The sequence below is a fragment of the Hippopotamus amphibius genome, chromosome 2 (assembly GCF_030028045.1).
Source record: "Hippopotamus amphibius kiboko isolate mHipAmp2 chromosome 2, mHipAmp2.hap2, whole genome shotgun sequence".
Taxonomy (NCBI): domain Eukaryota; kingdom Metazoa; phylum Chordata; class Mammalia; order Artiodactyla; family Hippopotamidae; genus Hippopotamus; species Hippopotamus amphibius.
Window position 1 is genome coordinate 8,150,551 of NC_080187.1, and position 14,961 is coordinate 8,165,511.

Consider the following 14,961-nt stretch of genomic DNA (forward strand, 5'->3'; position numbering starts at 1 on the left):
TTATTGATCTTGAGTAAGCTCTGCCCTCCTCTGGGAGTCACTTTTATCATCTGTGAAATGGGAGCAGGGGTTGGTGGTCAGACTGAGGGACCTGGACACAGACATCACCGGGAGCAGAGAAGCAAATTGCCTGCAGAGCCCCTGATCTTTCCTTCCGCCTCCTCCAGGAAACACCAGCCCTGCCTCTGACCCCCGTCCAATCTGACCATGCCCAAGTGGCCCTTTCTTCTAGAGCTTCTCTGGGGCCTGGCTGTGTGACCAGGACAAGGTGCTAAACCTCTCTGTGCCTCAGTGGTCTGATCATTAAAATGGAAATATTTAACCCATTAAAAATTTATTGAGCACCTGCTATGTGACAGGCCCTCTGCTGGGAAATGGGGACCTGGGGTGCAGCAAGAGGCATAGACTCCACTGCCACAGAACTCACAGTCGGGGGACAGTGACAAAAGCAGCCTGTGTGACAGAGCCCTGTGAAGGAATATGGGGCCGTGGAGCTCAGAGAAGGAGCCCCTATCCAATTATTTGACGGGGCTGGGGAGGGGCTCTAACCTCTAAACTAAGACCAGAAGAATCCGATGCAGCTCTGGGAGGGTCCCAAGCCAAGGACACAGAAAAGATCTGGGGTAAGAGAGAGGCTGGCATTTGAGAGAAAGAAACATTACCCTGTAGTCGGAGTTCGGGGGCCTGGGGACAGTGTGGTGAGGCGGTGGTGGGGGGCTTTGCAGGCCAATGCCTGATCCCGGGACTGGATGATTCCAGACTTTGGGAAATTCACTTAGTTACACCCAACACTGCCATTCCATTGGCCTTCAGAGAAAATGAGAAAAAATGGCTGGTGGGGGGAGGGGAGAGGAAAGGGAAATCTTTTTATTTTTATTTTTATTTTTATTTTTATTTTTTTTGGGGGTACACCAAGTTCAATCATCTGTTTTTATACACATATCCCCGTATTCGGAAAGGGAAATCTTATGCTGCAGGGCTGGAGTGCAGGTTCCTGGAAAAAAAAAAAAATTATATATATATATATAATTGGCATCACCCCTAGCTGTGTGGGTGACCCAGGGTGATTACCTTTCTGAGCTGGCACAAGCCACAGAGCATTTCTTGTTCTGGCATAGCAGGAAGTTGAGACATAGAGTGCATTAAGGTCATCACTAGGGAGCTGGGTGGGTCGTGGAAACTCTGTGGTGGAGGGACAGCGCAGCAGGAAACTGAGGTTTGGCCCTACATTTCCCTGGGGTCTGGATCCGACAAGGCTGAGACAGGGCCCAGGCCCTACGCTCATACATGGGGATGGCTCAGCCCCTACCCGCTTTGGGTCTCTGGCAATGGGCTGAGGCAGGGCCTGAGGCTGGAAAGGGAAGTGGCTTGTCCAAGGTCTCACGGGGCCCAGGACTCCTGGCTCTTCTAAGTGGCTCATTCAACAGACATTATCTAGCGCTGAGTGTGTGCTGGGCACTGTGCCCATGCTGGAAATGACCTAACTGATGACTGGCCTGACTGCCCACACGGAGCTTGGAGGCTAGTGAGCAGGTGGACCATAAGCAAGAAAACCAGTTAATATACAGTGTGATTTCAGAGTGTAACAAGTACCATGAAAAAAATAAATCATATTGGGACGAGAGGGATGGGGTCGTGGTGTTGGATAGAGGGATTGGCAAAGGCCTTTCTGAGGAGGTAATATTTGAGCTGACTGACAAGAAAGAGCTGGCTATGTGAATAGAGAAGTCCAGGGAGAGGACAGAGCAAGTGCAAAGGTCCTGAGGTAGGAAAGCGCTCAGGGCAGTCGGGGATTGGAACGGCAGCCAGGACGGGTGGACGGTGATTAGGAAGGAGGCAGGAGTTCAGACCATGCAGGGCCTCAGATCAGGGTAAGGAGAGATGACTTTTGTCAAAATCAAATTGAAGAGCTTCATCTGAGGCTGCGGGGCTTCCCAGTGTCAGTTCCACTGGGGCTGTATGATCCTCATCTGCTCTGGGAGCCCGGGACGTTTGGGCATGTTCCTGTCTCATCAAAGGAGGATTTGCCTCTCCGGGGAAGGAATCGTCACTTCACTAGCCATTGTGGGTGATCAATGGATGCACAGGGAACACCTCACCATTTTCCCCTTGGGGTTGGGGCCAGGGAGAGACAATGAACTTAGGTGTGCCCAGGCTGAGGCGGGGGATACAAGGAAGGCTTGTGCTCAAAGGAGGCCCTGGGGGCAGGGCGGCTTCAACAGCAGTCCCCCAACAGGAGGGGAAGAGGCATGGAGGCCTAGATCGCTGGCTTTGGGGAATTTGGCTTTGCACGTGGAGTGCGCAGCCCTGGAAAGCTGCTGAGCTGTGCCAATACCCAAACAGATACCTCGCTATTGGGTCCACACCAGCACCTCTTAGAAAAAGGAAAATGGAGTTTGAAATGGGACCAGAGCAGGAGCCCAAGGTGGTTCTCAGCCAGGGTCCTGCAGAAGGGAATGCATCTGGTAAGATGAGCTTTCTGTCCCATGAAGCATTTTGTAAAAAAGAAAAACAGGTTAGATGGGAAGTATGCTCTCCGCTTCACCACAGGCCCACCTCTCCCTATTGCCCCCTATTTGCCCTTTCAACACTTTCTGGCCCCAGAATGCACTTGAGCTTGAATCCCAAGGGACCCCAGGTGAGCCTTCAAATGGGATGCATTTCAGCACCTGCAGGGGCCCTGTACTGAGTTGGCTTGAAATTGGAGGACACTTTGAGAAGAGGAATGTTATAGTGTGACTTCTTTTGTACCATGATTCCTCCTCATCTTGTGTGAGACTAAAAGGATTTAAACTCAGTAATTCAAGACGGAGTCACAGTGGCCAATGTGAACTTCCATATTGGTTGCTGTGAACTGTTCAGTACAGGACTGTGAGTGATAAATTAACAGTGATAAATCAACAGTGCTGCTTTTGGGACTTCCGTGGAGATCCAGCAATTAAGACTCTGAGCTTCCACTGCAGGGGGCACGAGTTCGATCCCTGATCCAGGAACTAAGGTCCGGTATGCCTTACGGTGTAGCTAAAAAAAAAAAAAAAAAAAAAAAAGTATTGCTTTAGGTAAGGAACTTGTTTCCTTGGAAAGACTCCTTGGCACAGAGACTGATAGAGACGAGATTCCTTGGGGCATAACTGTTACACCCTACAGGCAGATCCCTTAAAATGAGACCACAGTGCTGAGCAACCTGAAACCTCTTTGCCAGAGGACTCCACGCTGCTGAGAGCTGTTCCAGACGGGTGATCTGTTGAAGCAGAAGGCAACTTCCCACTCACATTTGTCATGAGACTCTGGTTCAGCTGAACCAGAGCCTGACTCGTGCTGAGATGCGACCTTCCCAGACTTCTCCTTGGAGTGGTTTCTGTTTTCCCTACTTTGACTACACTGTGTTGCGCATTAATTGTGTGCAATAAACCAAGTGACCCATGAATTGTGTGCAATAAACCAAGTGACCCATGAATTGAATTATATTTTGTACATCCCCAGTCCTGTGATTCTAACCTGGTCTTCCCGCTGGAACTTGCAACAAAACAGGGGCATTTGGGAGATAAAAGTAGGTGGTCAGAGCTCTGGCTCTGCAGTGACTGCCCGGGGTTTGAATCTTCGCTCTGCCACAAGATGGCCCTGCACTCTCTCTCTGGGAGGTAGATGCTATCATCACTCCCACTCCACAGAGGAGAAAAACTGTGGCTCAGGTGAACTCACCCGAGGTAGTCCAGGGTAAGGTTGCCAGAGAAAATACAGGACGCCCAGTTACACTGAAATTTCAGATTTCTAACACAATTATTGGCTGTTTCTGAAATTCCAATATAAGTGGGCATCCTGTATCTTACTTGCTAAATCTGGCAACCCTACCAAGCTTGAAACCCGGGGCTGCCTGAGCCTAAAACCCCGCTTAATTCCCGCCCCACCCCCTCCGCCCAAGTTCAGAAATGGGGAAACTCCAGTCCGGACGACAAGGGAGCCACGGCACATGGGCTCTGACACTCCCTATGCCTTTCCTCTGTGGGCCGCCCACCCCACCTCCCGCAAGAGCTTGGGAGATGCGGGAGGGCGGAAGAAGGGAGAAGCTGGAGCTCAGACTCCGCCGCCAGCTGCTGAGGCTCTGTCCCCAGTCCCAGAAGCCACACCTCCGCCGCCAGCCGCGACCGTCCCACCCACGCCGCACAAGTCGCGCTCGTAGGCCCCGCCCCGCCGCTCAGCCCCGCCCCCAGAGCGTCTGTCTCCTCCCCGTGCTGGCAAACCCCGCCCCCTCCGCCGGCAGCTCACATTCAGTTTCCAGCCTCCAGAAGCTGCGGCGACAGCGACGGCGCCGGCGCCGCCTCTGCCCCGGGGCTCCGGCTTCCTGCCCGGCCCGTCCGGCCCGCGGGCCATGGAGCTCCGAGCTGTGGAGCGGGAGCAGCTGGCGCGTCGCGACCTGCCCTCCAGGTTAGCGCCCGGCCGGGTGAGGGGGTGGTGGAATCTGGGAGTGGGGTGGAAATTCCTCGTCCTGTCCCGCCCCAGGCCTCTCCATTACTGAGGTAGGAGGGATGGGATGGGAGTCCAGGCTCCAGGCTCCTGGTTCTCCCTGGCCCAGACTCAATGGGTGACCTTGAGCCGAGGGCTCCTCTTGTCTGCCTCTCCTTCCCCATCTGTGCAATGGGGACTGGGTTGGCGGGAGGTTTCCCAGGGATCACTGATTCCACCTCCTTTAGGATGGGGACTTCTCTGTGTTTGGGGACTTAAGGCATTTGATTCCCATCAGCCTTGATCCCGGCCTTTACCCTCCCCTGCCTCAGTTTCCCTGGGCAGTTTCCTCAGAGGCCTGGGGCCCAGCTCTGAGTGTCTGGGTCTTGGCAGGTCCCTGGCTCCCATCCCTTCCCAGCCTGATCCCTGGAGGCAGCAGCCACCGGGCTGCTGAGCGGCTGTGACAGCATGAAGGCTCCGGTAAGTGGCAGAAGGAGGAAGACTCCCAAGGGGACTTGGAGGTGGCTTCTGACACAGCAGCCTCAGTAGCCTCTCCCACCCCAGGGCTGACATTCACCTCTGACTCCACTGCTCCTGAGCTGGGGAGAAGGGCAGACTGGCCTCAAAGTCCAGCCCTGATCTGGCAGGCTGTGTGCCCCCAGGCAGGTGGCATTCCCTCTCTGGTTTCAGTGCCTTGATAATAGTACTACCTCTTGTGAGCATCCAAGGTCACCCAGGTGAGGCATCTACCTGCAAGTGGGATATGTTGTGACAGGTCAGTTTAGCTGCTCTTGACTTTATTCAGGAGCCTCTGGCGAGAGCCTTGGGTGTCGTGGGAAGTCAGCCACGGCTGCCTGAATAAGGTCTCTGGGTCTCTTGTGGTCAGGGGACCAGGTGCCAGGCACAGCCTGAGGCCTCAGAGGCTGAACCCCCTCCTCCGCACAGCTGGCCACACAGAGATTTATTTTTAGATGCTGAAGTGGCTTGTGGGCGGAAAAGCGAGGGCCTCTGGCAGGATATGCCTGGGGGCGACTGGTGGGGACTGCTTTTTCACCTCTGATTTTCAAAGAGCCCCCAGCCAGCTGCTTGGTGGTTTCTGAGCGGTGGCAGAAGGACCTGTGCCTTGGGCAGGCTGGGAGAAAGTTAGAACCCAGAGAGACGCAGGTGGTGACCAAGGTGGCCCAGCTCACAGGGGCAGGCCTGGGTTGTGTCTCACACTAGCGGCCCCTCCTGGAAGGCTTGGTGGGGGTACTCACTAAGTCAGCCCGCACAGCAGTGGGCCAGGAGGGCTTCCTGGTTCAGATGGCCTTCGGCACGTGATTTCTGGAGGCGGGAGCCTCTGGGCTGCAGCTTTCAGTTATCGAAACCATTTGTTGAATGACGCCCCCTCACATCTCCTTCTACCATCCTTTTACTCACCCAGTCTGCTGACCCAGATAAGGGTGGGGACAGCCTCTGAGTCAGCTCGGGGAGGGGATGGGCTATGGGTATACAGGCAGTCTTAACCCAGGGTCTGAAGGGGGCTGGTTGCCCTTCTGATGGGCCACTCTCCTGTCCTCATGTGTGCAGCGCTTTGGCCAGTGTTCTCACAGTAAGTTCACATTATTTACTTCATAGAGGAAACAGGCTCAGAGAGGTAGAAATTTATACCTAGGGCTGCACAGCGCACCTTGGCTTCTGGTTAAGAGCACGGTTTCTGGTTTTGAGGCCCCACCCCCCTGCTTTCTTACTGTGTGGCCTTGAGCTACCCGTTTCACCCCAAATTGGTTTCCTTATTAGAATATAAGGATAGCAATAGGGCTTATCTCAGGGTCATGTACCCTGAGCCTGGCAGCACAGAGGAAGGCCTGGTTAACAGAGACGGTGGCCTCTGCGGATATTCTGGGAACGACTGAGCTGGGATTTGGACCCATGGGGCTGGGGTGCAGCACCCCTATGGAGGCTTCCAGGAGCCCCAACAAGCCCCGCTCGCACCCCATGGCCACTGTCTCCCCCAGGGTCGGCTCCTGCTCGTCATCCTGTGCTCCTTGGGCTTCTCCGCTGTCTACGTCCTGCTGTGCTGCTGGGCCTGCCTGCCCTTCTGCCTGGCCTCCTGCCTGGACCCCCACCTCTCTATCAACTCCAAGCCCACTGTGCCGGGGCCCCTGCACTTCAGTGGCTACAGCAGCGTGCCAGATGGCAAGGTGAGTTGGCTGGGCCACATGTCAGGGCTAGGCCCGGCCATGGCTGCCAGGGTGCCCCCCAGCTCTGTGGGGGTTGTGAGAACTGGCTCATGTCAGGCCAGCCTGGACCCTGGGCTTGGCTTCTCTGCTCATATACTGACCAGTCACTTTACCTCTCTGAGCCTCAAGTTCCAAGAGGAAATGTCTTTTTTTCTTCTTTTGGCTGAGCCGCGCAGCTTGTGGGATCTTAGCTCCTCAACCAGGGATTGAACGCTGGCTATAGCAGTGAAAGTGCTGAGTCCTAACCACTGGGCTGCCAGGGAATTCCCAAATGTCTTTTTTTTTTTTTTAAATTCAACAAATATTGCCTGGCTGCTCTCAGCTAGGTGCTGGGGATAAAAAAAAGTTGAGCGAGACAGGGCGGCCACCTGGAACTCCCAGTCCAGCGGGAGAGCCAGACATCATCATATCATGGTGATACGAGCATCTTTAGCTTTAACTTTGTTTAGCACGTGTGTGTTTGGTACCTTGGATGTGTCCTACCTTGTGCTGATTGCTGCTGGGGACACAGATGAAAGTCATATCAGCCCCAGAGCATGCCCTCTGGGGGAGACAGGGACAGTGGAGCCCGGGCGTGACAAGGCAGCTGAGGCCCTTGCCCCATGGCATGCATCTCCCCGTGTTTGCTCTGCCAAGTGAGCTTTGGAGCACTTTACAGCCCTCATCCTGATTTCAGCAACCCCATCTGGTAGGTTTCTCGAAGGTATCCCCCAGCGACACCCAGTGTAGAAAGCTCCCAGTTTGGAGTCTGATGACTCTCTGAGTGTTGGTCAGGGGACCCTGGCTGGGAAGAGACCTGTTTCAGGTCTTTACCTCTCTGAGTTGCAGTCGGCTCATCTGTAAAAGGCGATCAGCACAGTCCCTACCTCGGTAGGGTTGCTGTGCAGTTCCAACTGTATGATCCATGGACGGTGCTTAGAACGGATGCTGCGTGAATCTTTGATCAAGATGCAAAAACAGTTGGGGCGGGGGCAACAAACTCAAATGCCACACAGGTGGGGGGCAGATGGCGAGGTGGGCTGGGTAGACGCAATCCCAGCCTCCATGGTCATGGCCAGTGTTCATTTCAGATGCTCAGAGCTCATGGTGATGTGGGCCCAGGGTGGCCAGATCCTCTGAGTTTGTTAACAGAGCAGAAAATCTAAGTGTGGCATGTCAAAGGGGCTGATTTTTGTAAATTAAGGACCAAGTGTCTTAAAGACCCTGTGTAGGACAAGCAGAACACCTCCTGGGGCTGATGGTGACCTTGGATCTGAACAGAGCCCAGTTGTCAGGCCAGGCTCAAACTGAGGGCAGAGTAAGGAAATGTTGTTCTTTATTGCTGGGCCGTGGAAAATCGGGCTACAAGTCCTTAAATCAACATTATGTCGGACATAAAATGTCCCTGGGTGGGCTCCGACACTGTGTCTTTCATTGACTAGAATTAATGTTCCCATATCCTTTACAGGCCTCCATAAACCTGTGTTCCCCCAGGAGGGCACAGAGGCCTTGGGTAGGCAGCAAGTCCTGTTCTGGGAGCCCTGACTCCTGAACCCCAGTGAATGTTTTGTGGCTTGTTGGTTCAGCTCCCCCATCTTGGGGGACAATGAGGTTCCCCTTAGTGTGCCCTGGGTCTGTGCTGATTGCTCTCCAGGCATTTCTTTTCATATATGAATTTATTTATTTATTGGCTGCATTGTGTCTTCTTTGCTGCACACGGGCTTTCTCTAGTTGCAGCAAGCTGTGGCTACTCTTTGTTCATTGTGGTGCGTGGGCTTCTCATTGCGGTGGCTTCCCTTGTTGTGGAGCACCGGCTTAGGCGTGTGGGCTTCAGTAGTTGTGGCATGTGGGCTCAATAGTTGTGGCTCGTGGGCTCTAGAGTGCAGGCTCAATAGTTGTGGCGCACGGGCTTAGTTGCTCTGCGGCATGTGGGGTCTTCCCAGAGCAGGGATCGAACCCGTGTCCCCTGCATTGGCAGGCGGATTCTTAACCACTGAGCCACCAGGGAAGTCCCTCCAGGCATTTTTAATTGAATCCTCACAACCTGGTCAAGTAGATGCTATTTTCATCCCCATTTTATAGATGAGGAAATTGAGGCTCAGAGAGGCAAAGTGACCTGCTTAAGGCCACACAGGTAGGAAGGAGCAGAGCCAGGATTCAGCCTTAGAACCAGAGTTCAGGCTCAGAACCAGAGGTTCCCGATGTTGTCGTGAGCACAAAAGACTGCTTCTGCTTATAAACGGGGACAATGAGAATGGGACTCAGGCAGAGGAAGAAATGACCTAAGAGAGATTCTGAAAAGCTGAGGTTCATATTTACCTAACAAACACATACATGACACCCAGTCTGTGCCAGGCGCTGCCCTCAGTGCTTTATAAATATTTGCTTGTGTAACCCTAATGAGGAGCTGCAGTGTAGGGCCTCTTAGGGCCTCAGCAGTGGAGACCAAGGTCAGGAATGTGGCTGATAAGGAAGCATGGGGCCTTGAACATAGAATCTTAGCTCTGCCACTTGTCATCGGCATGACCTTGGGAAAGTCCCTCCAGCTGCGCAGTCTCGGTTTCCGCATCTGCAAAATGGGTTGATAAAGTACTTGGAGCCGATACAGACGTCAGGTGTGGTCAGAGGGTGTTCCTGGGTGGAGGAGCCAGCGGGTGGAAGCTGTGTGCCCAGGACTTTCTTTCTTTCTCTCTACCTCCCCGTGCAGCCACTGGTCCGAGAGCCGTGCCGCAGCTGTGCCGTGGTGTCCAGCTCGGGCCAGATGCTGGGCTCGGGCCTGGGCGCCGAGATTGATGGGGCTGAGTGTGTGCTGCGCATGAACCAGGCGCCCACGGTGGGCTTCGAGGCGGACGTGGGCCGGCGCAGCACCCTGCGGGTCATCTCCCACACGAGCGTGCCGCTGCTGCTGCGGAACTACTCGCACTACTTCCAGCAGGCCCGCGACACGGTCTACGTGGTGTGGGGCCAGGGGAAGCACATGGACCGGGCGCTGGGCGGCCGCACCTACCGCGCATTGCTGCAGCTCACCAGGATGTACCCGGGCCTGCAGGTGTACACCTTCACTGAGCGCATGATGTCCTACTGCGACCAGGTCTTCCAGGACGAGACGGGCAAGAATCGGTGAGCTGGGAGCCTGCCTGCTGGGGCCTCCCTGGCAGCTGGGGCCTGCCTTCTCCAGGAGCCTCTGGTCCATTGAGGGTCTGCTCTGTCAGGTTGCGGGGGCTCAGCAGTAAAAGGGGCAGACATGGCCTTGCCCTCTGATGGGGACAGAAATCAGAGGGGCTGTCATTCATCGAATTATCATGTAGACGAAGAGTTCCAAATGGTGGGGAGGGGCGTTTGGGCTTGCCAGCACATTGCTAGGGAGTGACTCGTGTGGGACCGTGTCAGGGAGCCCTTCCCTCTGGAGGGCATGCTCTGAGACCGGAACTGGTCTCCGATGTCCCTTCCTGGTGATGAAAGAAACGGGGACAGTTCTAACAGCCCTTGTCATGCATGAGGCACCGGGTTAAGCACTCTGCCTTCAAGACCTCATTTTACCCCACACCCAAAAGAGTGCTGTGACTCCCGTGTCCTCCTCCTCCTCGCACTGGCTCCCCCCTCCGCCTCCCCAGCTCAGAAAATATGGCCTCCAGCCTCCAGTTTTTCAGCCAAACATTTGAGCTTTGCCCTTGACTCCTCTTGTTTTATGACCTGCCACACACAGTGGGCTCTCAAATCTCCTCCTGTGTCCACGGGTGCCACCTTGACCTAAGCCACCATCCCCGCCCCCACCCCACTCTCCCAGCACCCCGTGCACCCTGAGCTCCAACCGCCCCAGGGAATTCATCCCATCAGTCACCTGCCCTCACCCTGTAGCAGCTTCGCATCACGTGGAGAATAAAGTCCAGACTCCCCCCCTCCTCCCCTCCCCAAGCCCTGTGTGATCTGGCCCCTGCCGGCTTCTGTGACCTCATCCTCCTTCTCTTGCCCTGCTCCAGCCACACTGGCCATCTGGGCTTCCTGACATCCATGCTGCTCTCACCTGCAGGCCTTTGCACGTGCCGTTCCTTCCCCAGATCCTCCCATGAATGATTCCTTGTGTTCAGATGTGGATGGGGCGTCCTGTGGACCCCGTCTGAAGGAGCACCTCCCGCCTGACATCCTTCATCCCATACTTTTGTTTCCTTGTCTTCCCAGCAGTTCTCTCTCAGCTGCCGCCTGCCTTGAGAATGTTAGCGCTGGGTGGGGCCGGTTGAGGCCAGTGTAGGGCTTGCGAGGTGTTCAGTTTGAACGACTGAACCACCCCACAACCCCTTGGTAGAGTTGGAGGTGAGTGGCCCTCGGCTGAGAGAGTAACCGGTGCTGGTGCTTTGAGAGAGTTGAGGCCTGGGCCGGCCGCACAGTCCCTTGCTGAGTTGGGTGTTGGGACTTGGGGGAGGAGCTGGGCTGACAGTGTTCCCTCCCCATAACCACCTATAATTATCCCCATTTCATGGATGGGTCACTGAGGCTCAGAGAGGTTCATGAACAAACCTGATGCCCCAGAGCAGACTCAGGGTTTGAATTGAAGACCACTTGACTCCAGACAACTCTCTTCTCCACTTTCACTGACTGTGCTCTGCTGCCCCCTGCTGTCTCCCCAAAACTTGGTCCCTTAGATGTGGCGAGGGTGTGACCAGGGTGGCCACACCATTGTTGGGGGTGGGGTGGGGGATGGTTTTCTCAAGTCCTGCACGGGTGGGGAGGGGTTGAACAGACCTGGGTTTGTGCCCACCTCCACCTTTGCCCACTCCTGGCCCGGGGCTGGATCTTCCCCCTCCCCAGCCTCCCCCAAGAGCCCCTGTGTAGGGGTCGAGGTGAGAGGCCCTCGTCTGGGAGGGCACCGGCACTGTGCCTTCAGAGAGCGGAGGCTGGGGCCGCCTTGCTCCGAGTGGAGGTGGGGGGCGTGGCCGGTTGACTGTGCTTCCCTCTCCCTGCCAGGAGGCAGTCAGGCTCCTTTCTCAGCACCGGCTGGTTCACCATGATTCTCGCCCTGGAGCTGTGTGAGGAGATCGTGGTCTATGGGATGGTCAGCGACAGCTACTGCAGGTCAGGCCAGCCAGCTGGGTGGGCTTCCCAGCGGGTGGCTGAGGCACAGGGTGGGACAGAGCCCGGCCTCTGGAACAGGCTGGATACCAACCTCCGCTCTGCCCGTGTGGCCTTGGGCCCGGCCGCCACCTCCCAGAGCATCCATTTCCTCATGTCAAAGAGAGAAAATAATCACAGTTTCCTCAGAAGCTTGTGGAAAGGCTTAGAGAGAGAATAATCCACCCCAGTGCTTATTAGCACAACGTCAGGGCTGATGTGTATGTCAGTGATCATACAACTAAGTTTTGACTTGTGGTGTTATCGTAGTTCAACGTTATCATAACTAACGTAACTGAATGAACTGAGAGGGTCCCATGTCTTCACCCTTTGTTCTTTCTGGAACTTCTCTGCTGAGCACGTGGGTGAGATGGCAGTAGCCCGTGTGCCCTCTGCCATGGCACCTGGCCAGACAGCCAGTGAGTAGGTGGGTGTGCAGGGCGGGCAGCTCCATGCTGCAGGGAATGAGGGGTCCCTCACCTTGAGCCCAGCACCAGGCACTTTGCATCTTTTGATCTGCGGTTTCAGCCAAGAAGGTAGATATCGCCATACCCATTTTACAGGTGGGTTATTGAGGCTCATGGGGTATGTCTTTGGGGTAGAGTCAACCAGCTTGCAAGAAGTAGAGCCAGGGCTTGAACCCTGGCCTTTGGGATCCTCAAGGGCTGCCCTGTTCCTCCTTTATCTGTCCTGGCCTCCCCTGGGACCAGGCGTGGGGCTCTGTGGCCTGTAGTACCTGGTGAGGGGTGATCCTGGTAGGTGGCGGGGTCTGGTGGGAGGCGGGCATGTTCTGGTGCCTCACGCCTGTCCCTGTTCCCCACCCATAGGGAGGAGCGTCACCCCTCGGTGCCTTACCACTACTTCGAGAAGGGCCGGCTGGACGAGTGTCAGATGTACCTGGCCCACGAGCGGGCGCCCCGCAGCGCCCACCGCTTCATCACTGAGAAGGCTGTGTTCTCCCGCTGGGCCAAGAAGAGGCCCATCGTGTTCGCCCACCCATCCTGGAGGACGCAGTAGCCCCATCGCCCAGCCGGCCACAGCGCCTTCACCAGGGCTCTGTTCCAACCACACTCCACCAAAAGCATCTCATTTATGGATCCTGACTCCTGCCATGTGCCGAGCGGACTGAAGTTCCCTTCCTGCCCTACCCCGGGGACGTTGGAGCCATCTCGGGCCTCCAGACATAGGGGGAGAAGTGGAGGGTCATGGTGGCCTTTGTGTCCTCCTCCCCACCTCCGCTCCCTGAGTAATCTGAGTCTTTGTTTTGGGGTTCATCCCACTTCTGAGTCTGTCCAGTGGCCTTTCCCCCCGGGGCTAGCGGCCCGCCACTCACCAGCGCCACGAATTTCTGCCAAGCGCCAGCCCTGGCCCTTCCTCTCCACACTCCCGCTCCACCTGCCTTTGGTGCCACACTTCCCAGGCTGGTGGCCCCGGTTGGGGCAGCCCAGAGCTTGGGGTTCATTGGGCGAAGGGGCCCTTGAACTGTAACTGCCAGGCCCACCTCTGGAGTGTACGGGTAAACGTGTTTTCTGGAAGCCTGTCCCGGCTGTTGTCATGTGTCTGGGGGCAGGGGTTGGGGCTCCTCTTCCCGCTGCAATCCCTTGACCTGTTGTCTTGAGGGCAGACCTACAGCCGGCTGGGCTTCTGGCCGTTTAATCTGCCTGCGTGTTTCTTCCCCAAGAGCCCACCCACTTCCCCACCAGGTCAGGGAGTCTGGCCCTATGGCTGCACTTGACCCAGGGAACACCCAGCTCAGCGGCTTTCAGGAGAGCCCCCCACCCCCCACCCTGCACCCAGTGGGAGGAGAGTCAGGGTGGGAGGAAATTCCTCCATATCATGTCGCCTTCCTGTTCCAGGGCCAAATTCCATGGGCCTTGCCCTTATATTCCCAGTTAACTCTGGAGTTGGTTACACAGCTGGAAAGGAAGGCGGAGGGCAGGCCCCAGGCTTCCTCCTCTGAGTATCAGCTTGGTCCCTTACTTTACAGGGTGGAAAAGCAGATCCACCAGTGAACAGTTAGCAACGGTGTGCAGCCCCCCGGGGGTGGGTTAGAGTTAGCCCATTTTACAGATGAGGTGGAGCTGCTAGGCTGAGCCAGGATGCGATCCCAGGTCTGAGAGCTGCGCCTGAGTGGCCCTGCACCAGGGGGCTGGAAAGAGCCCACAGGGGCTTCACCCCGCCCCTGCTCTTCCTTCCTAATTTCCTTCCTTCCTGCCTCCCTGGCTCCCTCCCTCTTCTGGAGACCAGGAGACTCATGAAGGGCCAGGACCCCAGGCTCTCAGCTGGGATGGAGTTCTAGGGTTCTAGCTTCCAGCTCCGGGGCTCGACCACTTCATTGGCTGGTGACCTGTGCAGTTGCCCTGGGCCTCGTGCTTAGCTTAATATTCTGCTGCTGCCACTTGAAATTCTTCTTCTTTTTTTAAATTAATTAATTTATTATTTTATTGGCTGTGTTGGGTCTTCTTCAGCTGTGCACAGGCTTTCTTTTCAGTTGCAGTGAGTGGGGGCTACTCTTCATTGCAGTGTGCGGGCTCCTCATTGCTGTGGCTTCTCTTGTTGCGGAGCACGAGCTCTAGGCACATGGGCTTCAGTAGTTGCGGTACATGGGCTCAATAGTTGTGGCACACAGGCTTAGTTGCTCCACGGCATGTGGGATCTTCCTGGAGCAGGGATCGAACCCGCGTCCCCTGCATTGGCAGGCAGATTCTCAACCACTACGCCACCTAGGAAGCCCCTTCTTCTTCTTTATTATTTATTTATTTATTTTATTAAGAAGGGGCTGTGCCTTTTCATTTTGCACTGGACCTCACAAATCACGTAGCCATTTGTGATAGGGAGGCTGAGTGACTTGGGATGCTCCCCGTCCTATGACCAGCCTTCTCAGGAGAGGCTGGAGACCTGGCACCTGGCCCACAGGGCTGCCTTTTGTGTTCTGCCTCCCCCTACCCAGTGCCAGGTGGGCCCAGAAGCCTCTGCAGGCGTGGGAGGAGAGCCCTGAGCTAGGGAGGCAGGGAGCGCCACCGTGGAAGCAGCTGGCAGCTGAGCCACAGCTGCTGGCCTGGCAGTGGCAAGTGTTTCTTGCCACTGGGCAGAGGTAAGGGGAAGGTGTAACCTGACAGGCAGGGGGTTGGTGGGGGAACTACCAGGCTTGGAGGGCTCTGGAGTCAGACCTGGTCTCATCCTGCCTCTGCTTCCTGCTGCGAGACCCTGG

General features: G+C 55.8%; 1 protein-coding gene across 3 annotated transcripts; it reads left to right on the forward strand.

Moving 5' to 3' along the window:
- Positions 1–4,278: 4,278 nt before the first annotated feature.
- Positions 4,279–13,380, forward strand: ST6GALNAC4 (ST6 N-acetylgalactosaminide alpha-2,6-sialyltransferase 4). Of its 3 annotated transcripts, XM_057722359.1 has the most exons (6): positions 4,299–4,425; positions 4,837–4,923; positions 6,441–6,626; positions 9,352–9,764; positions 11,607–11,714; positions 12,578–13,375. In XM_057722359.1, the coding sequence occupies exons 2-6, from the start codon at positions 4,912–4,914 to the stop codon at positions 12,765–12,767; spliced, it is 909 nt and encodes a 302-aa protein (XP_057578342.1). In that variant the 5' UTR covers positions 4,299–4,425; positions 4,837–4,911; the 3' UTR covers positions 12,768–13,375. The 3 variants fall into 3 exon arrangements, with proteins under 3 accessions (XP_057578344.1, XP_057578342.1, XP_057578343.1); XM_057722361.1 differs by lacking the exon at positions 4,837–4,923 and having other exon boundaries at positions 4,279–4,425; positions 12,578–13,372; XM_057722360.1 differs by lacking the exon at positions 11,607–11,714 and having other exon boundaries at positions 12,578–13,380.
- The last annotated feature ends 1,581 nt before the right edge of the window (positions 13,381–14,961 follow it).